The following is a 26,148-nucleotide window of genomic DNA, read 5'->3' as shown; positions in this document are numbered from 1 at the left end:
GGCAGCTCCTGGAGAGGTCACAGGGTCCCCCCTTCTGGCCTGTGAGTTTAGTACCACTGGCCTCAGGAGTCCCTGTTTGTCACTGGCTTGCTTTTTAATTACTTTGGCCCCAAGTTCTAAGGCAATTCTGTGTAAAACAGGAAGGGGCCGTCCTGAAAGGTGTTATTTATGAAAAGAACTTGCTGCGTGCCTTCACCAGAGGCAGTAGAGTCTGCAGTTGAACCACAATAAATGGGGATAATTTTGCAAGGCAAAAAAATAAATTAAATAAAATAACATGTAAAAATGTAATAGAGAAACTAGCCAAAATTGCTGAAGTTATTATGTTGATAATAGGATTAAAATTAATTCTAATTTATTCAATAAAAAATTAAGAAATTTACTTTTGTCAGCACTTGGTTTGTCTAACTTCCAGAGACAGTTTATATTCAGTGGGAAAAAATTACCTACAAACCAGATGAGTGTGTTTCTAATTAGTACTAATGAGGTTTTACTTAATGATTACTGATTTACACAGATTTTTATATGGTGATATCAAAGTTAAATAGGAACTAGATATCAATATATAAGGTTAGAAAGAATGATTAATATATGAATAAGGGTCCTGTTTATAACTGCAATGTAGAATGGTGTTTTGTCAGTTTACATAACACCTATGATTTGATTACAATTGTAATTATGTAAAAGCACCTAAAGAGCTTACCTCTTTGCTGGCATTTAAAACTAAAACAAAATTAGAATTACAACTTTTCAGGATTTGTGGATCACAGACGTCATATAGCCCAACCTTTCAGTGAAGCATTTTTCTTAAACTCCCTGAAAAGTGTCATGCAACCTGTTCCTTGCACTCTACTTACACTACCTGAGAGTACGCTCCTCACATAAGGAAACCCGTTCTCATCATTGGGCAGCTCTATTTAGCTGAAAACTCTTACACTGAGGAGAAATTTGTTTCCATATGCACTATACCCACTGATTCTATTTCAGCCTCTAACCCTTTTTTCTATGACAGCTACTTAAATATTTATCTTTAGCTATCAAATAACATTAGGTTATTACCTGAGAAAATTTCCTTAGGGCCTCACAGAATAGTTTCCAAACTCTTGACATCCTAGATGTCCTTCTCTGAAGCCCATTATTTTGTTACAGTCCCTCTTAAAGTGCAGTACAGAGAAATAAACCTGTTATTTCAGAACTGGCTGAATACAGAGCATTACTTTCTCTCTCTGATATTTTATTCATATGGCATTGAGAACAGAATAATATGGTGGAGCTCATACTGAACTTGTATTCCACTAAAACCCTTCACTCTTTTGCAAATGCTTTTTGTATTTTAGTTATCAGCCAATCAGCATTAACACAGGCCTCATTTCAAAATATGAATAAATTAAAGCACTCATAACAAAAGTATAAATTAATGGATAATTTTATCTTCCTTTCTCATATATAGGATGAAGATTACAGAAAGATAAACTTAACATGCCAAAAGAGGGGAATTTTAAAACATTAATGAATTCATTTTATAAGTCTCCTGTACTTGCTATAAGGAAAAATTAATGTATTTAGATTTTTGAATGATGCTTTTCTTCCAGCCAATCTTTTCTATTGGTAATGCAACAGATCCGAAAATAGTAATTACTTGAAATGTTACAGGACTCAAAAAAATATGATAAACCTCTGACCTCAATAACCGGCAATTTAAAGATGAATACTGGAGACCTTCAAGATGGCGGAGGACAAAGATGTGGAGATCACGTTCCTCCTAACAACTCCTACAGAACAAATACTAAATGCTGGCAGAAGACCTCCGACTTGCCAAAAGTTATATATATTTTTTTCTTTTTCCTCTTTTTGTGAGTGTGTATGTGTATAAGTCTTTGTGAGATTTTTGTCTGTAGAGCTTTGCTTTTACCATTTGGCCTAGGGTTCTGTCTCTCCGTTTTTTCTTTTTTCATTTTGCACAGTTTTTAGCACTTGCTATCATTGGTGGATTTGTTTTTTGGTTTGGTTGATCTTTCTTTCGTTCTTTTTTTTTCTTCTTTTTATTACTTTTTAATTTTTTAATACTTTTTAATTTTTTATTTTAGTAACTATTTTATTTTATTTCATTTTATTATTTTTCTTTCTTTCTTTTTTTCTCCCTTTCCTTCTGAGCTGTGTGGCTGACGGGGTCTTGGTGCTCTGGCTGGGTGTCAGGCCAGTGCCCGAGGAGGGAGAGCCGAGTTCAGGACACTGGTCCACCAGAGACCTCCCGGCTCCACGTAATATGAACGGTGAAAGCTCTCCCAGAGATCTCCATCTCAATGCTAAGACCCAGCTCCACTCAACAACCAGTAAGTTACAGTGCTGGACCCCCTATGCCAAACAACTAGCAAGACAGGAACACAACCCCACCCATTAGCAGAGAGGCTGCCTAAAATCATACTAAGGTCACAGACACCCCAAAACACACCAGCGGACGTGGTCCTGCCCAACAGAAAGACAAGATCCAGCCTCATCCACCAGAACACAGGCACCAGTCCCCTCCACCAGGAAGCCTACACAACCCACTGAACGAAACTTAGCCACTGGGGGCAGACACCAAAAACAACGGGAACTACGAACGTGCAGCCTGCGAAAAGGAGACCCCAAACACAGTAAGTTAAGCAAAGTGAGAAGACAGAGAAACACACAGCAGATGAAGGAGCAAGGTAAAAACCCACCAGACCAAACAAATGAAGAGGAAATAGGCAGTCTACCTGAAAAAGAATTCAGAGTAATGATAGTAAAGATAATCCAAAATGTTGGAAATAGAATGGAGAAAATACAAGAAGCGTTTAACAAGGACCTAGAGGAACTAAAGAGCAAACAATGATGAACAACACAATAAATTAAATCAAAAATTCTCTAGAAGGAATCAATAGCAGAATAACTGAGGCAGAAGAATGGATAAGTGACCTGGAAGATAAAATAGTGGAAATGACTACCACAGAGCAGAATAAAGAAAAAAGAATGAAAAGAATTGAGAACAGCCTCAGAGACCTCTGTGACAACATTAAACACACCAACGTTCGAATTACAGGGGTCCCAGAAGAACCAAGTGCAGGAAGCATAGAGAGTCCCATACAGGATAAATCCAAGGAGAAACACGCCAAGACACATATTAATCAAACTATCAAAAGTTAAATACAAAGAAAAAAATATTAAAAGCAGCGAGGGAAAAAAAACAAATAATATACAAGGGAATCCCCATAAGGTTAACAGCTGATCTTTCAGGAGAAACTCTGCAGGCCAGAAGGAGTGGTAGGACATATTTAAAGTGATGAAAGGGAAAAAAATACAACCAAGATTATTCTACCAAGCAAGGATCTCATTCAGATTCGACGAAGAAATTCAAACCTTTACAGACAAGCAAAAGCTAAGAGAATTCAGCACCACCAAACCAGCTTTACAGCAAATGCTAAAGGAACTTCTCTAGGCAGGACACACAAGAGAAGGAAAAGACCTACAATAACAAACTCAAAACAATTAAGAAAATGGTCATAGGAACATACATATCGATAATTACCTTAAATGTAAATGGATTAAATACTCCAACCAAAAGACAGAGACTGGCTGAATGGATACAAAAACAAGACCCATATATATCCTGTCTACAAGAGACCCATTTCAGACCTAGGGACACATACAGACTGAAAGTGAGGGGATGGAAAATGATATTCCATGCAAATGGAAATCAAAAGAAAGCTGGAATAGCAATTCTCATATCAGACGAAAGAGACTTTAAAATAAAGACTATAACAAGAGGCAGAGAAGGACACTACATAATGATCAAGGGATCAATCCAAGAAGAAGATGTAACAATTGTAAATATTTATGCACCCAACATAGGAGCACCTCAATACATAAGGCAAATGCTAACAGCCATAAAAGGGGAAATTGACAGTAACACAATCATAGTAGGGGACTTTAACACCCCACTTTCACCAGTGGACAGATCACCCAAAATGAAAATAAATAAGGAAATACAAGCTTTAAGTGATACATTAAACAAGATGGACTTAACTGATATTTATAGGACATTCCATCCAAAAACAACAGAATACACTTTCTTCTCAAGTGCTCATGGAACATTCTCCAGGATAGATCATATCTTGGGTCACAAATCAAGCCTTGGTAAATTTAAGAAAACTGAAATCGTATCAAGTATCATTTCTGACAACAACGCTATGAGACTAGATATCAATTACAGGAAAAAAACTGTAAAAAATACAAACACATGGAGGCTAAATGGCACACTACTAAATAACCAAGAGATCACTGAAGAAATCAAAGAGGAAATCAAAAAATATCTAGAAACAAATGACAATGAAAACACGATGACCCAAAACCTATGAGATGAAGCAAAAGCAGTTCTAAGAGGGGAGTTTATAGCAATACAATCCTACCTCAAGAAACAAGAAAAATTTCAAATAAACAACCTAACCTTAAAGAAAAAACAACCTAACCTAAAGCAATTAGAGAAAGAAGAACAAACAAAACCCAAAGTTAGCAGAAGGAAAGAAATCATACAGATCAGATCAGAAATAAATGAAAAAGAAACGAAGAAAACAAGAGCAAAGATCAATATAACTAAAAGCTGGTTCTTTGAGAACATAAACAAAATTGATAAACCACTAGCCAGACTCATCAAGAAAAAAAGAAGACTCAAATCAACAGAACTAGAAATGAAAAAGGAGAAGTAGCACCTGACACTGAAGAAATACAGAGGATCATGAGAGATTACTATAAGCAATTATATGCCAATACAATGGACAACCTGGAAGAAATGGACAAATTCTTAGAAATGCACAACCTTCCGAGGCTCAACCAGGAAGAAATAGAAAATACAAACAGACCAATCACAAGCACTGAAATTGAGACTGTGATTAAAAATTTTCCAACAAACAAAAGCCCACATGGCTTCACAGGCGAATTCTATCAAACATTTAGAGAAGAGCTAACACCTATCCTTCTCAAACTCTTCCACAATATAACAGAGGGAGGAACACTTCCAAACTCATTCTATAAGGCCACCGTCACCCTGATACCACAACCAGACAAAGATGTCACAAAGAAAGAAAACTACAGGCCAATATCACTGATGAACATAGATGCAAAAATCCTCAACAAGATACTAGCAAACAGAATCCAACAACACATTAAAAGGATCATACACCATGATCAAGTGGGGTTTATCCCAGGAATGCAAGGATTCTTCAATATATGCAAATCAATCAATGTCATAAACCAAATTAACAAACTGAAGGAGAAAAACCATATGATCATCTCAATAGATGCAGAAAAAGCTTTTGACAAAATTCAACACCCATTTATGATAAAAACCCACCAGAAAGTAGGCACAGAGGGAACTTACCTCAACATAATAAAGGCCATATATGACAAACCCACAGCCAACATCGTTCTCAATGGTGAAAAACTGAAAGCATTTCCTCTAAGATCAGGAACAACACAAGGTTGTCCACTCTCACCACTAGTATTCAACATAGTTTTGGAAGTTTTAGCCACAGCAATCAGAGAAGAAAAAGAAATAAAAGGAATCCGAGTCGGAAAAGAAAAAGTAAAGCTCTCACTGTTTGCAGATGACATGATACTATACATAGAGAGTCCTAAAGATGCCACCTGAAAACTACTAGAGCTAATCAATGAATCTGGTAAAGTAGCAGGATACAAAATTAATGCACAGAAATCTCTTGCATTCCTATACACTAGTGATGAAAAATCTGAAAGAGAAATTAAGGAAACACTCCCATTTACCATTGCAACAAAAAGAATAAAATACCTAGGAATAAACCTACCTAAGGAAACAAAAGACCTGTATGCAGAAAACTATAAGACACTGATGAAAGAAATTACAGATGATACAAACAGATGGAGAGATATACCATGTTCTTGGATTAGAAGAAGCAACATTGTGAAAAGGACTACACTACCCAAAGCAATCTACAGATTCAATGCAATCCTATTCTAACGACCAATGGCATTTTTCACAGAACTAGAACAAAAAGTTTCACAATTTGTATACAAACACAAAAGACCCCAAATAGCCAAAGCAATCTTGAGAAAGAAAAACGGAGCTGGAAGAATCAGACTCCCTGACTTCAGACTACACTACAAAGCTACAGTAATCAAGATAGTATGGTGCTGGCACAAAACCAGAAATATAGATCAATGGAACAGGATAGAAAGCCCAGAGATAAACCCACACACATATGGTCACCTTATCTTTGATAAAGGAGGCAAGATATACAATGCAGAAAAGACATTCTCTTCAATAAGTGGTGCTGGGAAAACTGGACAGCTACTGTAAAAGGATGAAATTAGAACACTCCCTAACACCATAAACAAAAATAAACTCAAAATGGATTAAAGACCTAAATGTAAGGCCAGACACTATCAAACTCTTAGAGGAAATTATAGGCAGAACACTCTATGACATAAATCACAGCAAGATCCTTTTTGACCCAGCTCCTAGAGAAATGGAAATAAAAACAAAAATAAACAAATGGAACCTAATGAAACATAAAAGCTTTTGCCCAGCAAAGGAAACCATAAACAAGACGAAAAGACAACCCTCAGAATGGGAGAAAATATTTGCAAATGAAGCAACTGACAAAGGATTAATCTCCAAAATTTACAAGCAGCTCATGCAGCTCAATATCAAAAAAACAAACAACCCAATCCAAAAATGGGCAGAAGACCTAAACAGACACGTCTCCAAAGAAGATATACAGATTGCCAACAAACACATGAAAGAATGCTCAACATCATTAATTACTAGAGAAATGCATATCAAAACTACAATGAGATATCACCTCACACTGGTCAGAATGGCCATCATCAAAAAATCTACAAACAATAAATACTGGAGAGGGTGTGGAGAAAAGAGAACCCTCATACACTGTTGGTGGGAATGTAAATTGATACAGCCACTATGGAGAACAGTATGGAAGGTCCTTAAAAAACTAAAAATAGAACTACCATACGACCCAGCAATGCCACTACTGGGCATATACCCTGAGAAAACTATAATTCAAAAAGAGCCATGTACCACAATGTTCACTGCAGCTCTATTTACAATAGCCAGGACATGGAAGCAACTTAAGTGTCCATCGACAGATGAATGGATAAAGAAGATGTGACACATATATACAATGGAATATTACTCAGCCACAGAAAGAAATGAAATTGAGTTATTTGTAGTGAGGTGGATGGACCTAGAGTCTGTCATACAGAGTGAAGTAAGTTAGAAAGAGAAAAACAAATACCGTATGCTAACACATATATATGGAATCAAAAAAAAAAAAAAAAAAAGGTCATGAAGAACCTAGGGGCAAGATGGGAATAAAGATGCAGACCTATTAGAGAATGGACTTGAGGACTCGGGGAGGGGGAAGGGTAAGCTGGGACAAAGTGAGAGAGTGGTAGTGTTTATATGGACATATATACACTACCAAATGTAAAATAGATAGCTAGTGGGAAGCAGTCGCATAACACAGGGAGATCAGCTCGGTGCTTTGGGACCAGCTAGAAGGGTGGGATAGGGAGGGTGGGAGGGAGGGAGACCCAAGAGGGAAGCAATATGGGGATATATGTATATGTATAACTGATTCACTTTGTTATAAAGCAGAAACTAACACACCATTGTAAAGCAATTATACTCCAATAAAAATGTTAAAAAAAAAAAAAAGATAGTATGGTACTGGCACAAAACCAGAAATATAGATCAATGGAACAGGATAGAAAGCCTAGAGTTGAACCCACACACCTATCGTCATCTTATTTTTTATAAAGGAGGCAAGAATATACAATGGAGAAAAGATGGCCTCTTCAATAAGTGGTGCTGGGAAAACTGGACAGCTACATGTAAAAGAATGAAATTAGAACACTCCCTAACACCATACACAAAAATAAACTCAAAATGGATCAAAGACCTAAGTGTAAGGCCAGACGCTATAAAACTCTTAGAGGAAAACATAGGCAGAACACCCTATGACATAAATCACAGCAAGATCCTTTTTGACCCACCTCCTAGAGAAATGGAAATAAAAACAAAAATAAACAAATGGGACCTAATGAAACTTAAAAGCTTTTGCCCAGCAAAGGAAACCATAAACAAGACGAAAAGACAACCCTCAGAATGGGAGAAAATATTTGCAAATGAAGCAACTGACAAAGGATTAATCTCCAAAATTTACAAGCAGCTCAATTTCAAAAAAACAAGCAACCCAATCCAAAAGTGGGCAGAAGACCTAAATAGACATTTCTCCAAAGAAAATATACAGATTGGCAACAAACACATGAAAGAATGCTCAACGTCACTAATCATTAGAGAAATGCAAATCAAAACTACAATGAGGTATGACCTCACACCAGTCAGAATGGGCATCGTCGAAATATCTACAAACAGTATACTGTGGAGAGGGTGTGGAGAAAAGGGAACCCTCTTGCACTGTTGGTGGGAATGTAAATTGATACAGCCACTATGGAGAACAGTATGGAGGTTCCTTACAAAACTAAAAACAGAACTACCATATGACCCAGCAATCCCACTCCTGGGCATATACCCTGAGAAAACCATAATTCAAGAAGAGTCATGTACCACAGTGTTCATTGCAGCTCTATTTACAATAGCCAGGACATGGAAGCAACCTAAGTGTCCAATGACAGATGAATAGATAAAGAAGATGTGGCACATATATACAATGGAGTATTACTCAGCCATAAAAAGAAACGAAATTGAGTTATTGGTAGTGAGGTAGATGGATCTAGAGTCTGTCATACAGAGTGAAGTAAGTCAGAAAGAGAAAAACAAATGCTGTATGCTAACACATATATATGGAATCTAAAAAATAAATAAATAAATAATGGTTCTGAAGAACCTAGGGCCAGGACAGAAATAAAGATGGCAGACGTAGAGAATGGACTTGAGGACGTGGGGAGGGGGAAGGGTAAGCTGGGACAAAGTGAGAGAATGGCATGGGCATATATACACTACCAAATGTAAAACAGACAGCTAGTTGGAAGCAGCCGCATAGCACAGGGAGATCAGCTCGGTGCTTTTTTACCACCTAGAGGGGTGGGATAGGGAGGGTGGGAGGGAGACGCAAGAGGGAGGAGATATGGGGATATATGTATATGTATAGCTGATTCACTTTGCTATAAAGCAGAAACTAACACACCATTGTAATGCAATTATACTCCAATAAAGATGTTAAAAAATAAAATAAAATAAAAATAAAGATGAATACTTACAAGCTCATGAACATCAGTTTTAAAGACAGAATGTACTCCAATAATGAAAGGCGTTGGGGAACTCAGAACTTCCAGTAGCTGAGCCGGGAGAATAGGAATATAAGGATAACTGGAAATAATAAAAATATACATGAGATATATTTGTTCTTCGGTAATATAACATACCTTTCTTTCATTTTTATGCTGTGTGAATTTTAGATTACCTATGTTTAGAAATTATCAATAATATTCTCAGGGTTGTTAATATTAAATTCTTGGGGAAAAAAGATTTAAAAAAAAATCTTCATGTGAAAGATATGATCCAATACAACAAGATATAAAGTAAACAAGGGCAGCTTCCTTATCCCTTACCCTTAGGCAAGCAGTCTCTTTAGGTTGTTCAAACTTGCTTGAAATAATTTTTCCTTACATAGCAATCTGACATCAGGTGGTAATACTGACTCCCTGATCGGTCTGCTCCCTCAATATTGGTGATGGTTTATTTGTCTATATAAAACAATCATTCAAATTCCATTTTCTATACTTGATTTTTGTATTCAATAAGAATGGCAAGGGGCTTCCCTGGTGGCGCAGTGGTTGAGAGTCTGCCTGCCAGTGCAGGGGACGCGGGTTCAAGCCCTGGTCTGGGAAGATCCCACATGCCGCGGAGCAACTAGGCCCGTGAGCCACAACTACTGAGCCTGCGTGTCTGGAGCCTGTGCTCCGCAACAAGAGAGGCCGCGATAGTGAGAGGTCCGCGCACCGCGATGAAGAGTGGCCCCCGCTTGCCGCAACTGGAGAAAGCCCTCGCACAGAAACGAAGACCCAACACAGCCAGAAATAAATATATAAATAAATAAAATTTAAAAAAAAAAGAATGGCAAGGTACAAAAACAAAGGTTTAGAATGCTCTCTTATCCAGGAGTTAAGAAAAGCACATAGGTTAAAAAATTTTTTTCATAAAATCTGTAGACTGTCTAAATTTTTCTAGTTTGTATAAACTTAAGTTTCCTATTGTGATTATCAAATTGATAAAAAAGAGTATTAGAATAAAATATTCTACTTACAGCACTCTCAGTCATCACTTGTTTAGATTGTTTTATTTTTTACTTTTTATTATGAAAGATTAACTTCCCTCTCACCCCCAAAATAGAGAGAAAAAGGAAAATAAAGCCCCATGTATCTAATTCAGTTTTGACAATCACCAATGCATGGCCACATACATATTTCTATCCATTTTTGTTCTCTTCCTTACCATATTATTTGAAGCAAATCTCAGACATATCATTTATACATACTTCAGTATATTATCTAAAAAAGATAAGGGCTCTTTAAAAAATAAAACCATAATACACTATAACCCCTCAAATTAATAATAATTCCTTAATAGTAAATAATCAGACAGTACTATTTTAAGACTTTTATCTCCTACTATATTCAAAGGGAATTAAATGTTGCTGACAATACTATTCAAATTAATTATTTTTTCATGAAATAAATCACCACTCAATAATAGACAACTTGGAAAAGTTCCGAATTCCAGGCTAATTCCTATCAGAATCATGACTCCTACAACAATGTAACTTTGTAACATATGCCCTTGTCGTTCAAAACTGTCGTGCTGTGATGTTTTGACTGATCATCGATAAGTAATGCATGATTTGGGAATAAGTAAAGATACCAAATAAAAACTCTCACCTATATTTAAGAGGAAACATTAATGATTCCAGGGCTCTACAAGCATCACTAAGTCTCTGGAAACTTGCAGAATGGAAGAGAACCTTATTTTCTGTGAGGACTGCACAGAAGAGGCTGAGGACATTCTGAATTCCTGAAAACACACAGAACAAATGCTTACCAAATGCATTTAATTTTACATGTGCTGCCAACCAAGACTTAGAATGACATGGAATGAAAAAGCCAATATTTTAAAAATCTCTGAAGAAAAATATTTGGTTAAACTATAAATTCCATAGAGCCTAAGGGTATTTCTTTCCCAAACTTTCAGTTTTGTTTGTCTAATCAGTGTAACACTCATTGAATATATTAGTTGTTTGGAAATACACTATTACCTTCTTTTCAACTTAATCTCCAAGGTCTGTACTTAAATTTCTGTTTTAGATGCTTGGCATTGTTCTAATAACATTTTTCCCTTTTAAAGTCCATTTGTCTGATGTTAACATAACCATACCAGTTTTGTTATTGAAATTTTCCTGGTATATCTTTTTTCCACCTTTTTACATCAACCTTTCTCTACTTCCTGGAAATAGCACATTGTTCACAACTTAAAAAATTCCCACTAAAATCAACAAGAAATAAGCAACATAAGAGAATAATATGAATTTACAATTTACAAAAGAGGAAATCAAAATGATAAACATGAAAAGAAGCTCCAAAACTTCTAATAATCAGAAAAATTCAACCTAATAAATTCATGAGGTATGATATTAAACCTACTACAGTAGCCAAAATCGAAGCCTGACAATTCTAAGTTTTTATGAGGATGGCAATGAAAGGAACTATCATACTTACTGCTGTGAGGAATATAAAGAAACTTAAGATGCATATACCCTACCATCTAGTTATTACAGTAATTTTAGTAATTCCATTATTAGTTATTTATCCAGAAACTGTCTCACATGTACCCAAGAAGATAAGGTACAAAAAGGTACGCTGTAGAAGTATTTAACAATGAAAAAAGTGGGCACATCCTAAATGTAAGAATGAAGAATAAATTATAGTAAAATCATACTATAAATTAAACTTCCTCTGATTGAAGATGGCAAATGTTGACTGAAACAAAAAACTGAAGTTTTATTATTCAAAATTTATAAAATGAAAAGCAATTATACTCCAATAAAGATGTTAAAAAGACACAAAATTTATAAAATGAAATAATTATTAAAGAAATTTAAATACAATTTTCAAGTGATATGGCTTTTGGGGGTAGGTCTGTAACATTTATACTTGTGAATTTAAGATAGATTAAAACATCACTAAGACTTCTGGGATACCTTTACAGCAGTGAAAATAAGAGAGCTAGTGCTACATATATCAACATGAATAACTCTCCCAAATATAATATCGAGTGAGGAAAGTAAGGTATAAAGTGATGCTATAGAATGACAGCATTTATATATTGTTTAAAACCATACAAAATGCTACTATATATTGTTCAGCTATATACAAACATACAGTCAAAATATAAAGATATATCTGGGACTAAAAAATACCAAATTCGGGATAGCATATATCTCTGGGATGAGAAGGCATACGCAGGAAGTTTCAACTATATCTACGATGCTACATTTGTTAAACTGGATCATAGATACGTTAAACAGTTTTTTTTTGGGGGGGGGGAATAATTTAAAGCTTACAGAAAAGTTGCAAGAATAGTGCACAGAGCACCCATCTACCCTTCACAATGATTCACCTAATGTTAAAATTTTGCTCCATTTGCTTTAACATTTGTACTTACGTGCTAGCATGCCCTGACTTTTTCTACAAACACACACACATTTTTCTGAGCCATGTGAATGTACACATCACGACATTTACCCCTAAATACTTGTGTGTTTTTTGTAAGAATAAAGATAATGTCTTCCTTAACCACAGTATGGTTATCATCCTCAGTAAATTAAACATGTTGTAATACTTGAAGTCTAATCTTACATTTGTATTCCAATTTTGTCCACTGACTCAATGTTATTCTTTGGAGCTTTTCCCCTACCATCAGGATTCATTCTAAGCTCAATATTCCATTTAGCTGTCATGTTTCTTTATTCTCATTCAATATGGAGCATTTCCACAACCTTAAATTTTTCTTTTACTGAGATAAAATTCACATAACATAAAATTAACCATTTCAAAGAGAACAATTTATTCATTTGCTTACTAAACTATCTTGCATCCCAGGAGTAAATCCTACTCAATCATGGTCTATGATCCTTTATCATGTTGTTGAATTTGGTTTGCCAAAATTTTGTTGAGGATTTTTTCATCTAAGTTCATCAGGGATGTTGGTTTCTAGTTTCCTTTTCTTGTAGTGTCCAAGTCTGGCTTTGGTATCAGGGTAATAATGCTGGCCCTTTAAAATGAGTTTGGAAGTGTTCCCACTTCCATTTTTTGGAAGAGTTTGTAATGGACAGGTATTAATTCTTCTTTAAATTTTTGGTTGGATTCACCAGTGAAGCCATGTGGTCCTGGACTTTTCTTTTGGGAATGTTTTTGATTACTGATTCAATCTCCTTAGTAATTGTTCTGTTCAGATTTTCTATTTATTATTTCGTTTTGGTAGGTTGTATGTTTCTAGGAATCTATTCATTCTTCTAGGTTACCTAACTGTTGGTATTTTCACAGTACTCACTTATGATCCCTAGTGTTTCTGTGGCATCAGTTGTAATGTCCCCTCTTTCATACCTGATTTTACTTATTTGAGTATTTCCTCTTTTTTTTCTAAGTCTAGCTAAAGGTTTGTCAACTCTACTTATCTTTCTTAAGAAACAGCTGTTAGTTTCATTGATCTTTTCTACTGTCTTTTTATTCTCTATTTCATTTATTTTTTGCTCTGATCTTTGTTATTTCCTTCCTTCTACTAACGTCAGGCTTCATTTGCTCTTTTTCTAATTCCTTGGAATGTAAGGTTAGGTTATTTGAGATCTTTCTTTTTTCTTAATGTAGATATTTATCACCGTAAACTTCCCTCTTAGATCTGCATTTGCTGCATCCCGTAAGTCTTGGTGTTTGCTTTTCCATTTTCGTTTGTCTCATGATATTTTTGACTTTTTCACTGACCCACTGGCTGTTCAGGAGCATGTTGTTTCATCTCTATACATTTGTGAATTTACAAGTTTTCTTCTTGATACTGATTTCTAGTTTCACACCATCCTGTTTGCAAAACACAGTTGATACGATTTTAATCTTCATAAATTTATTAAGACTTGTTTTGTAGCCTAATATACAATTCATCCTGGAGAATGTTCAACGTGTGCTTGAGAAGAATGTGTATATTTTGTTGCTGCTGGATGGAAGGTTTTGTATATGTCTGTTAGGTCCATCTGCTATAACATGTTGTTTAATCCTTACTATTTGCCTTATTGATTTTCTGTTTGGATGATTTATCCATTGTTGAATGTGGGGTACTGAAGTCTTCTACTATTATTGTATTGCTGTCAACTTTTCCCTTCAGATCTGTTAATATTTGCTTTATATATTTAAGTACTCTGATGTTGGGTGCATAAATATTTACAGTTGTTATAACCTCTTGATGAACTATTTTATCATTATATAATGACTTTGTCTCATTATAGTTTTTGGCTTAAAGTCTATTCTGTCTGACATCAATGTAGCTACCTGTGCTTTCCTTTGGCTTTTATTTGCATGAGATATATTTTTATATAGCTTCACCTTCAGTGTATATGTATCATGAAAGCTGAAGTGAGTCTTTTTTCTTTTAGGCTCTGGTGAGTACAGCAGTCAGCACCTAGCTCTGTGTTAATTAGAAGCTGTACCCTGTAAAGTATGCAGTCAAACACCTTTCAGGGAAACACTGGGAGAAGGGTGTTTTTGCCTGCTCCCTCTGCACTGAGCCTGGAGGGATAACCACAGTAAGTGCTCACACACCCATTAAGAACTGCTTCTTTGTGTTCTATAGTCCTATGGGACTTGTGAACACAAACTCTGTTGGTTTTCAGAGCTAAGAGTTTGAGGGAACCATTCCTCAGGTAGGAGCCTTAAAAGTTGATGTTCAAGATGTGTGGCCCCAACCCTTTGCTCTTCAGGGAGAAGCTGGGCGTTGGGGGTTCCCTCGCCAATATTTGGTGCTGTGCAAGGAGTGGGGTTTATGGCAGGATTGTATCTCCATCATTCCTACCCATTTCAATGTGGGTATTTTCTTAGGAGCCCAAGGTACAGGAGTAACTTAACTAGTTTCTGGATTTCTCTCACAGGGAACTGCTCCATGTGTCACTCTCTGCGAAAGAGTGAAATTCAGGAGCCTCCTATGTTGCCATCTTGGTCCTGAGTCTCATCTAGCCCTCCTATGACTCTCTCATTACCAGGATTTTCCTGTTAAATTTCTAGCAGGTCTGCCACTAGCCCCAAATAGGATTATAACTTAGACAAGCAGAGTTAGAGTTTCTTCCCTTTCATTTCCTTCTGGATTCAATATTATTTTTCCTGACAATGATGTTGTGGGCTTAAGCTTTCCCCGCTTTTGGCAGCAAAGTTGCTGGTTTTATGGCCAGCCCTGCCCTGGCTAAACTATCATTTTCACTGATAGTACTGACATGTGGGAAAGATGGGAGCCACCCCAGGTAAGAATGCTGCAGGTTCCTACTATTCTCATCCAAAGGTCTAGCATGAATAAATGCTTCTGAGTTTGTTGTTTGCTTCTGGTCAACTTCCAGAGCACTGAAATAGTTGTACAATAACTGTACAACAATTTCTGTCTAGTTTCACACTGATTCTTTAGGGAGAGGATTAACTCTTCATACTGCCATAACCAGAATCATTATCCTTGGTGATGTCAATTTTGTTCACCTAAACTTTTGTTTATTGCTATCTAACTCCTCTAATGTATACTTCGTATTTTTCCTTGTAACTAATAAGCAATCTGTGTTCAGACACTTTAGACCATGCAAATATCTTGTTCCTCACCAAAATTTCTGCCTACATTTAGCATCTATTGATAATTACTATCTGAATCAGTCTTTACTATGACGATCATAAAATGCTTTTCCAAATCCAGCACTTCCTCCACCTTCACCAGTCAGCACTCAACATTCTGCAACTAGCAGAACCCTCGTTTATTCCTCCACTAACCTGCTTATTTATATATCCATTATCAGTATGGACTCATGGATTTCTATTTCTTTTTTTTGGATTTCTATTTTTTTATTCCAACATTCTATAAGTCATTACTGCCCTTAATTATTTTTGTGCCAATTAAGTCCTAGATTTAGACACTGGGCACCCCTTTAAACCTAGTTCCTGTGTCCCTGTGACATGAACTCATTTCTTTTTTTTTCTTACTTTCTGGCTTGACAAAATAATCTAGGCTCATATTTTACCTACCCTGTCCCTGCTCTGAAGTCAGCCACTTCTCCAAGGAGGCTGGTTCCTTTTTGTGAGGAATGGCATTAAAGATCAAGGATTCTGGGGTTTAGGGTAAATGTTAGATCATTTCTACTAGGGTGTCTTTGTTTCTGGGCTACTTCTGCAGATACAGCAGATATATGCACATACATGAACACATATACATGCATAAAGACAGACACACACACATATATATGTATACACACATATACATATATTTGAGACATCCTGAGTCCACATCATTACTTTCAATTCCAATCTATTCTCATAGGGTCTCCCCACTGACTCCAATACATATTTGTATGTCCCTTCTTCCAGTGAGAACCCTGGATTCTAACAACAAAAACACATTTATTCATTTGCTAAATCTTATATTATACATAAACTGCATGATTTTTTCAGCCATTCTAACTCAAAAAAATCACACCAACTAAAAAGGAGTTAACAATTTATTTGCAATTCTCTCCAAAACTGAGGTTATATAGTCAAATACTGTGTTTATAAGTTACTTTGATTAGTTTTTCCTCTTCAGTATGGTTATGTTACTCATTTGAAAGAGAGTGGAGTTTGTTTCTGTATGCTTTCAGTTTTAATTTTTTTTAATTTCTTCCCATCATGATTGATCTAATATTATTTTCTGAAGACATGAGACCTAAATAAGTTTTGAGAATTCAAAACTACATAAGAAGATCTACTCAGAGAAGTGTCACTCCTTCCCTGAATTAATAGTATTGTGCCAATATCGATTCCCTGGTTGTTATAATGTACTATGACTATGATTACATAAGACATTATTGTTGGGGGAAGGTAGGTGATGTATTCTTGAGACTTCTCCGTACCATTTTAGCAACTTCTCGTGAGTCAAAGTATTTAAAAATAAAAATTTATATTAAAAAAGTCTGCAGTTGTATTAATTTCCAATGGCTATTATAATAAATTACCACAAACTTAATGGCTTAAAACAACATGAATATATTATCTTAAAGTTCAGGAGGTCAGAAGCCCTACTCTTGGCTTTTCCAGCTTCCAGCACCTGCCCACATTCCTGAGCTCATGGCTCCCTTCTATCGTCAAAGCTGGTAAGGCTGGTTGAGTCTTTGTCCCTTGTGTGATGTCAGAGTACACCACTCTGACACTGACTCTTTTGCTTCCCTCTTCCATCTTTTAAGGACCTTTATGATCACACTGGGCCCACCTAAAGGAGCTGACACTCGAGTTGTATTTTGAAGGATAAGCAGAAGTAAGAGTTAGGGCGACAAGAGCAGTAAGGCTTTCAAAGTTGACAGAAGACCATGTGCAAAGAAACAGAGGACTGAGGAAGGAAAAGGCACTCAGAGAGACCTACAAGTAGTTTTGCCAAGGGCAGGTTCATGAAGAATTTGTATACCATAGTAAGGCGTCCAAGCTTTCTTCCGGAAGACTCTAGGGAAGAACTTTTCCCTTTCCACTCCCATGTGAACCCTCTGTAATCCCTCACAAAAAAGATAATCCATCAGAAAATAAAAGTCATAGCTGGCATCATGTAGTAGTAGATAAATTGTGAAGAAGGAAGGCATGCACTTTTAAGGGACTCTAACCTACTTATATCAGTAAAAACAATCAATTTGTGATATCAAGGGGTGAAATATTAGACTATATTTACTAATAGAGGATTTATGTCTCATGTATTAGAAATGAGTTGGGATAATATTCTAGTGCTTAAAGGGTAAGTTTCTCATTATCCAGAAAATTATGTAATGTAATATAGAATAAAATTTACCTGTGACTAACTGAAGGATTGCTTAAACTTTGTATTTTTAAATATAACATGCTTTCTTCAGCTTTAGATAATTAACAATCTCAAATATTTTAAGAAATTACATTAATGTTTTTATTCCTAACTAGCAACACTTGTTGCTGTGTTCACAGAGTTATTTAGAAATTCATTTTCTTTGAACTACTAGTCATAATCAGCTTTCTAAATAACCTTGAATTGTTTCCTAGTCTTTGGTAGCCAATGTCTATCCAAAGCTACACAATAACAGTGGAGAAAACAATATGAAAAACAAACATTCCAGTGATAATTACTGCTGATTTCACTATAATGGTACATACACATCCTGTTGATTATTTAAATAGTAAAACATTCTGAAAAATTACTTCCTGATCTTAACTTTTCTTTAGGGGTTAAAGTTCTAAAATTCATAGCATCAAACATTAATGAACGTATTTGTTTCCCGTTTTGAAAAAACAACACCCAAAACTTTTCTCCAGAATCCTCCCCTCCTCTGAATAATAACGATATGTTACACAAATAGAACACTATGGCTCAGCTTTCAAATGGGCAAATTGAGGAACTGAAGGCCATGGTTTTCAAGACAGGCTATATTTCCAAAAGCCTTAAACAATTTACTATAATTCTGTCAATCCACAATGGAGAAAACTTAACAACGGTCATGGCTTAATACAAGTCATGAAAAAGGAGATTTCTCATTCATTCGGTTGTTATTTGTTGAGTAGCTACTATGCACAAGGTATCAGGAATACAATAATGAAGAAAAACAAAATCCCTACCCTCCCAGATTATCTAAAGCTTTATATAGTTTAGTTTTGTAACTACCATTGAGAAGCAATGTTTAATATTTGTTACAAATTCGGTATATTATTTCCAAATATATTATAAATGGAAATCTTCTAAGTAAAAAATAACTAAGAAATGTAACTGAACTGGGCAACTGTGCATGGGTATATTTTAGTGGTTATGAACATGGGTTTATTCCCTTGAACGTGACATGAATTAAATACACTTTACATACTTATAAGTAGAGTTTAGCAATGTGGTAATCTTTAAATACAAGAAGTCATTTAACAAATACTTATGACCACAAAGAATTCAAATCTAAAACTGTATATCTATAGCCCAAGTAACAATCCACAGAAGACCAACTCAAGCAAAACTTTGTAAAAAGGTATAGCACATTTCCTTCCTTGTTGAACAACACAATTGGTTCTCTGGGTCAAGGGTAATCACATCAACCCCAAATGGTCCAGATTCCTAGTCTGTGCCTGTTCTGAATGACCAGGTTTTTAAATCTACTTTAATGTTTAAATTTAAGAAGCAGGAAACAAAAGAGGCTTTAGGAGCAGAATAGCAAACAAAGGGAAAGGATAATATAGAGTGAAAAACTGGAGAATTAAAGCAAGGAACAAACAGGAAGCAAGTGCCTTGGCAGAACGAACTCTTTTAATTAAAGCTTTCTTCTCCCCTTCCTTCCCTGCCTCTACTGTTAAACCTTTACTAGCTGCTGAGATATATAAGAAACTGCTAAACTCTAGGGATAGATATAAAAAAAATTGAGGCAGGTTTGTAGGAGCTCGCAGCTCAGTGAAGATGGCAGGTTGGTAAAAAAATAGTTAACACATAACAGAAATGCGACCTGTAAAAAATGTTACAGAGCACAGAAAAGAGGATAATTTATCCTGCCACCATCTGTAAGTTGCATACTTAATTGTTGGAATAACCATATTTTATAAGAATATTAATCTCTAAAGTGCTCAAAGAGGAACTTCCCTGGTAGTCCAGTGGTTAAGACTCAGTGCTTCCACTGCAGGGGGCCCGTGCATTTGATCCCTGGTTGGGGAACTAAGATCCCACATGCCACGCAGCGCGGGGCCAAAAACAGAGCAAAATGATATTTTACACAAGAGAACTTTGTGACGATGATGGATAACAGTTAATAGCTATCTTGCCTCAGACATTTGCGTTCACTAAAGGATAACTCAATTCAAAGACAGAGGTAACTATTTAGTGGTAGCATTTAAACGCCATAAGAGGAAAATGGAGAAGATAGTTTTGAATCAGGATTCTTCTGAACTGTCCTCAAATGATATCATGTAGCAAGCACATACTTTATTTATGTGTAATTCTAGCAAGCGTAGTACATTAGTCAACAAGCACTCCATTGGTCAATGACTGTCAGTCTTTGGTATTTTAAAAATGGTTTCCTTTATAAAACTAGCATAAATATTTAATGTTTAATTTTGAAAAGAAAGCAATCAATTTCCTGATAGCATTTTGACTACTTCTGAATGCTCAAGCTTCATCAAACATCTTACTATTTCATGAAGGCCTGTCATGGCTCTATACCGTTGCTTATGTTCTTCTTTCTGCCTGGAATGTCCTTCTTCCACTTTTCTAGCTAGTAAGAGTTAGCTTACTAGCTATTATTGCACTAATTATACTGTACTCTATTATTGCACTAATTATACTGTACTGTAATTTTTAAAATGTATCTGTTTCTCCACTAGGCTAAAAGTATTACCTGGGATAAGGGCTGAGGTTGTTTCATCTTTACATCCCTAGTGACTAGCACAGGACCTGGCACATGGTAATGGTTTTGTAAACATCTGATGAGAAAAATATACTCCTGCAGATAGGCATTATAGAAAGTTTATTCTTTGCGCTATTTATTACCAAAACATAAATTGAACAGTCTTCTCTAGAAATTCTTAGGACTCTGTAATAAAGTAGACATGGTAAGAAGTTTCTTCAGAAAAGTGCTCCAGAACAGACTAGTGAGAAGATTTGTTTCACATCCCTAAGACAAACAGTTGACATCTAAACTGTCAAAAAATGATGGACTTCCCTGGTGGTGCAGTGGTTAAGAATCCGCTTGCAAATGCAGGGGACGCAGGTTTGATCCCTGGTCCAGGAAGATCCCACATGCCGCGGAGCAACTAAGCCAGTGTGCCACAACTGCTGAGCCTGCGCTCTGGAGCCCGCGAGCCACAACTACTGAGCACACATGCCACAGCTACTGAGCCCGTGAGCCGCAACAAGAAGCCCGTGCACCATAATGAAGAGTAGCCCCCACTCGCCACAACTAGAGAAAGCCCGCCCGCAGCAACGAAGACCCAACGCAGCCCTAAATAAATAAATAAATAAATAAGTTTATAAACGGTCAAAAAGTGATTAATCATAAATACAGTTACAGTAAAACACTACATTTCCTATTTCCTCCTTTCCTACCTAGAGCACAATATGCCATTTATAGTAACGGTCTAAACTCTTGTGCCCACAAATTCTCCAACTACCTTTTTTTCTTTTTTTTAATTTTAAAAATTAATTAATTAATTTTCGGTCACATTGGGTCTTCGTTGCTGCGTGCAGGCTTTCTCTAGTTGCGGCGAGTGGGGGCTACCCTTCATTGGGGTGCACAGGCTGCTCATTGCAGTGGCTTCTCTTGTTGCAGAGCATGGGCTCTAGGTGCGCAGGCTTCAGTAGCTGTGGCACGTGGGCTCAGTAGCTGTGGCTCACGGGCTCTAGAGTGCAGGCTCAGTAGTTGTGACGCACAGGCTTAGCTGCTGCGCGGCATGTGGGATCTTCCCAGACCAGGGCTCGAACCTGTGTCCCCTGCATTGGCAGGTGGATTCTTAACCACTGCGCCATCAGGGAAGTCCCTCCAACTACCTTTTAAACTACATGTATTGAGAAAGAAAATGGCTACTTCATTTTTTTCCATTATAACTGAGAATAAGACTAAAACAACTAATAATGCTATATGAATACTCTAGGAAAACTAATGAAAATAGTAATATGATCCAAGACACTAGATTTTGATCATTTAAGGAAAAAGAACAAAAATCATTCCACAATTGATGCACTAATCATGTGGCTCATAAATTTACCAATCAACATATTCTTCTTAAAGGTGTTACCTTTAAAGAGAACCATTTTCCACAACCTAAGCCTTCATTCTTTCCTCTGACATCTTTCTTCTTTCTATTTCAGGAACATAAATTATTTTTGATACTCTTATAAAAGTTAATGTCACTTTAAGAATAATTATATAGCACTACAAACAGAAGCTTTTCCAGAGGAAGACAAAAGAGAGAATGCCAGAAGTTTTCCATTAAAATATTTAAAAGCAGAAATAACTTTCTAAATAGCAAGTTACGGTTACAATCAACATTTTAAGGATATTTGTGTAAAAAGGAAAAATTATGTTTATAAGATAAACTGAAGAAAAAACTCTAGCTATTTTAATAATTTTTAAAAATCTATATTTAGTATTAGATATAATACACAGAAATATTGACTCAATAATTGCTAATGAAAAACTGACTAAATATGGGTGAGCAAAAAGAAAGTATGCATATAAAAAAGTTTATACCAAGATGGAATCATGAGGAAATAAAAATCTTGATCAGACCAATAATGAATAAGGAGACTGAAACGGTAATCAAAACCTCCCAACAAAGAAAAGTTCTGGACCAGATGGTTTCACTGGACCAGATGGTTTCACTGGTGAATTCTACCAAACACTTAGAGAAGAATTAATACCAATTCTTCTCAAACTCTTCCAAAAAACTGAAGAGGAAGGAACACTCCGTAAGGCCAAAATTACCCTAATAACAAAGCCAGATAAGGACTCTGTAAGAAAAGAAAACTGCAGGCCAATATTACTGATTAACATAGACATGAAAATTCTCAATAAAATACCAGCAAAATAAATTCAACAGTACATTAAAAGGATCATATACAATGGTCAAGTGGAATTTACTCCCAGGATGTAAGGAGAGTTCAACATATACAAATCCATCAATGTGATATACCACACTAATGAAATTAAAGATTAAAAAAAATCCTATGATTATCTCAACAGATGCAGAAAAACCATCTGATTGAACATTCTTTCATGATAAAAACTCTCAACAAATTGGATATAGAAAAAACATACCCCAACATAATAAATGCCACATATGACAAGCCCACAGCTAACATCTTATTGAATATTTAACAGTGAAAGCATGAAAGCTTTCCTGCTAAGATCAGGAACAGGACAAGGCTGCCCACTCCTCTTCAGCACAGTACCGGAAGTCCCAGCCAGAGCAATTAGGGAAGAAAACAAAATAGAAAGCATCCAAATCCGAATGGAAGAAGTAAAACTGTCTCCATTTGCAGATGATATGACCTTATATATAGAAAATCCTAAAGACTCCACCAAAGAGTTGTTAGAACTAATAAACAAATTCCGTAAAGTTACAGGATATAAAATCAACATACAAAAATCGGTTGCATTTCTATATACTAATAATGAACTATCTGAAAATCAACTAAAATAATCCCATTTACAGTAGCATCAAAATGAATAAAATACTTAGGAATAAATTTAACCAAGGAGGTAAAAGATCTGTACATTGAAAACTATGACACTTTGATGAAAGAAACTGAAGAAGACACAAATAAATTGAAATATATCCCATATTCATAAATCAGAAGAATTAACATTGTTGAAATATCCATACTACCTCAAACCACCTATGGATTCAATGCAATCAAAATAATTATATTTTTCATAGACACAGAAAAAAAAATCAATCCTAAAATTCATATAAGTCCCTAGATAGCCAAAGGAATCCTGAGAAAGAAGAACAGAGCTGGAGGTTTCACAATTCCTGATTTTAAACTATATTACAAGGCTACAATAATCAAAAAGTATAGTATTGGCATAAAAACAGACACATAGAAAAATGGAATAGAATTGAGAGTGTAGAAAGAAGCTCACACTTATGCAGTCAACTAATATTTGACAAAGAAGCCAAAAATATTCAATGAGGAAAGGACAGTCTCTTCAACAAGTGATGCTGGAAAAATTGGATATTCATGTACAAAAGAATGAAATTGGACCCCTATCTCACACCACTCACAAAAAATAACATGAAGTGTATTAAATAATAAATAAAAGAACCAAAACTATAAAACTACTAAAGGAAACAGGGAAAAATCTTCTTGATATTGGTCTTGGCAATGATTTTTTGGATGTGACAGCCAAAGCTCAAGCAGCAAAAGCAAAAATAAGCAAGTGGGACTACAGCAACTAAAAAGTTTCTGAACAGCAAAAGAAACTATCAGCAAAATGAAAAGGCAGTCTACAGAATAGGAGAAATGATATGCAAACCATCTATTTGATAAGATATTAATATCTAAAATATATCCAGAACTCATACAACTCAATAGCAAAAAGAAAAAAAAAAAAGATTTAAAAATGGGCAAAGGACTTGAATAGATGTTTTTCCAAAGAAGATATACAAATGCCAACAGGCACATGCTTCCTCAAGAAATAAAAAATAGAACTACCATATGATCCAGCAATTCCACTTCTGGGTATATATCCAAAGGAAACGAAATCACTATCTCAAAGAGGTATCTACACTCATGTGTTCATTGTAGCATTATTCACAATAGCCAGGACATGGAAACAACTTAAGTGTCCATCAACGGATGAATGGAAAAAGAAAATATATATATACTACACTGGAATATTATTCAACCATAAAAAGGAAGGAAACCCTGTCTTTCATGACAACGTGGATAGACCCTGAAGGCACTATGCTAAGTGAAATAAGTCAGATAGAGAAAGACAAATACTCTATATTCTCATTTATATATGGAATCTAAAAAAACTGAACTCACAGAAATAAAGAGTAGAATGGTGGTTGCCAGGGGCTAAGGGGTGGGGGAAGTGGGAAGATATTGGTCAAAGGGTACAAATTCCAGGTATAAGATGAATAAATTCTGAGAATCTAATGTACACCATGGTGACTATAATTAACAATACTGTATTACATACTTGAAAACAGTGAAAGGAGTAGATGCTAAATGTTAACAGCACACACACAAATGATAGTTATGTGAGGGGATGGAGGTGTTAACTAATCTTATTGTGGTAATTATTTTTCAGTATATACAAGCATCAAATCACCACATTGTAAACCTTAAACTTATATATGTTATATGTCAATAAAATATCAATAAACACAGATGTTACATGCCTAATGTTGTTGTACTATGGAAACAAGGTGACGATAGCTAAAGGCCCAAGATCATTTTAGTCTGTGACTTTAAAAATGTCTAATAAATAGTATACTATAAAAATTAGGGAATAAGTATTCTAAAACTAGTGTATTGGTAGTTAAAAACCAAATTATAGGTGAATATATATGACAAAAGATGTCATGAGAATTTCACAAAATTATTTGGGTCAAGGAAGGATACCTGAGCTATGGATTAGATTAAAAAATCAGAGGGGCTATAGCAACCAGTTCTTGTGAATGTAATCTTATTAACGTAAAAAAATTACAATTTTCCACACAAAACACAAGTCTTCAGGTAAACAAAAACAATTCACATAGACTACAAAAAGATACAAACAAATAAATAAAATAGGTGTTAAGTTGGAGATGAAGATGGTTAACAGAAAATTTTAAGGAATGAGGCGGGTAATGGCAGCAGTCCACATAATTACTTCAGGCAAACACAGAGACCTCTGAAACTGTGAAAAACAAATTCATTATCATAACAATCCTTGGAGAGAAGAATCAAGGAAATGCTATCATTACATTTAGACGTTTTACAGGAAAACTAGTCAAGGCTACAAAAGAATCTTAGAGTCTTATCTGCTTCCTGTCTGTGCTTTGTAAAATCTACCACCACTACCCCACCCCCAACCCAGGTAGTGAACTCTGATAATGGTCTAATATTGACCTTCAACAACAGTCCAACCAAAATGACTGGTGATAAGAGCATGCCTTTAGCAGAATTATCAGTACCACATGCTCTGAGAACTACAACTCTGCATACAGTGCTGTTTTAGAAGCATCTTTCTTTCTCCTTTCCTTTCTTATCTTTTCCTTATTCTTTCCCTAGAAAAGTAAATTTTGAATATGTAAGCAAAAGATAACTAAGCTCAAAATACCAGAGAGTAAAATAATGAAATTTGATATTCAAATGGCTAATCA

General features: G+C 35.6%; 1 protein-coding gene across 20 annotated transcripts in view; it reads right to left on the bottom strand.

Moving 5' to 3' along the window:
• Positions 1 to 26,148, bottom strand: part of SBF2 (SET binding factor 2) — a 468,341-nt gene that overhangs the window by 208,396 nt on the left and 233,797 nt on the right. For 17 of the 20 annotated variants that reach the window (XR_014231384.1, XM_082341357.1, XM_082341354.1 and 14 more), the window contains 2 exons: positions 10,972 to 11,104; positions 9,295 to 9,403 (listed from right to left, as the gene is read on the bottom strand). Coding sequence is in view for 16 of the 20 variants with exons in the window: in XM_082341357.1 (XP_082197483.1) it covers positions 9,295 to 9,403; positions 10,972 to 11,104 (242 nt within the window). In the remaining 4 variants the exon portion in view is untranslated. Of the gene's footprint in view, positions 1 to 9,294; positions 9,404 to 10,971; positions 11,105 to 26,148 lie in introns of those variants that run through there. The other 3 variants (XR_014231385.1, XR_014231386.1, XM_082341366.1) reach the window with 1 other exon arrangement.

This window comes from Balaenoptera borealis (assembly GCF_965194805.1).
Source record: "Balaenoptera borealis genome assembly, chromosome: 11".
Classification (NCBI taxonomy): Eukaryota; Metazoa; Chordata; class Mammalia; order Artiodactyla; family Balaenopteridae; genus Balaenoptera; species Balaenoptera borealis.
This window is presented reverse-complemented; position numbering and strand designations above follow the sequence as displayed.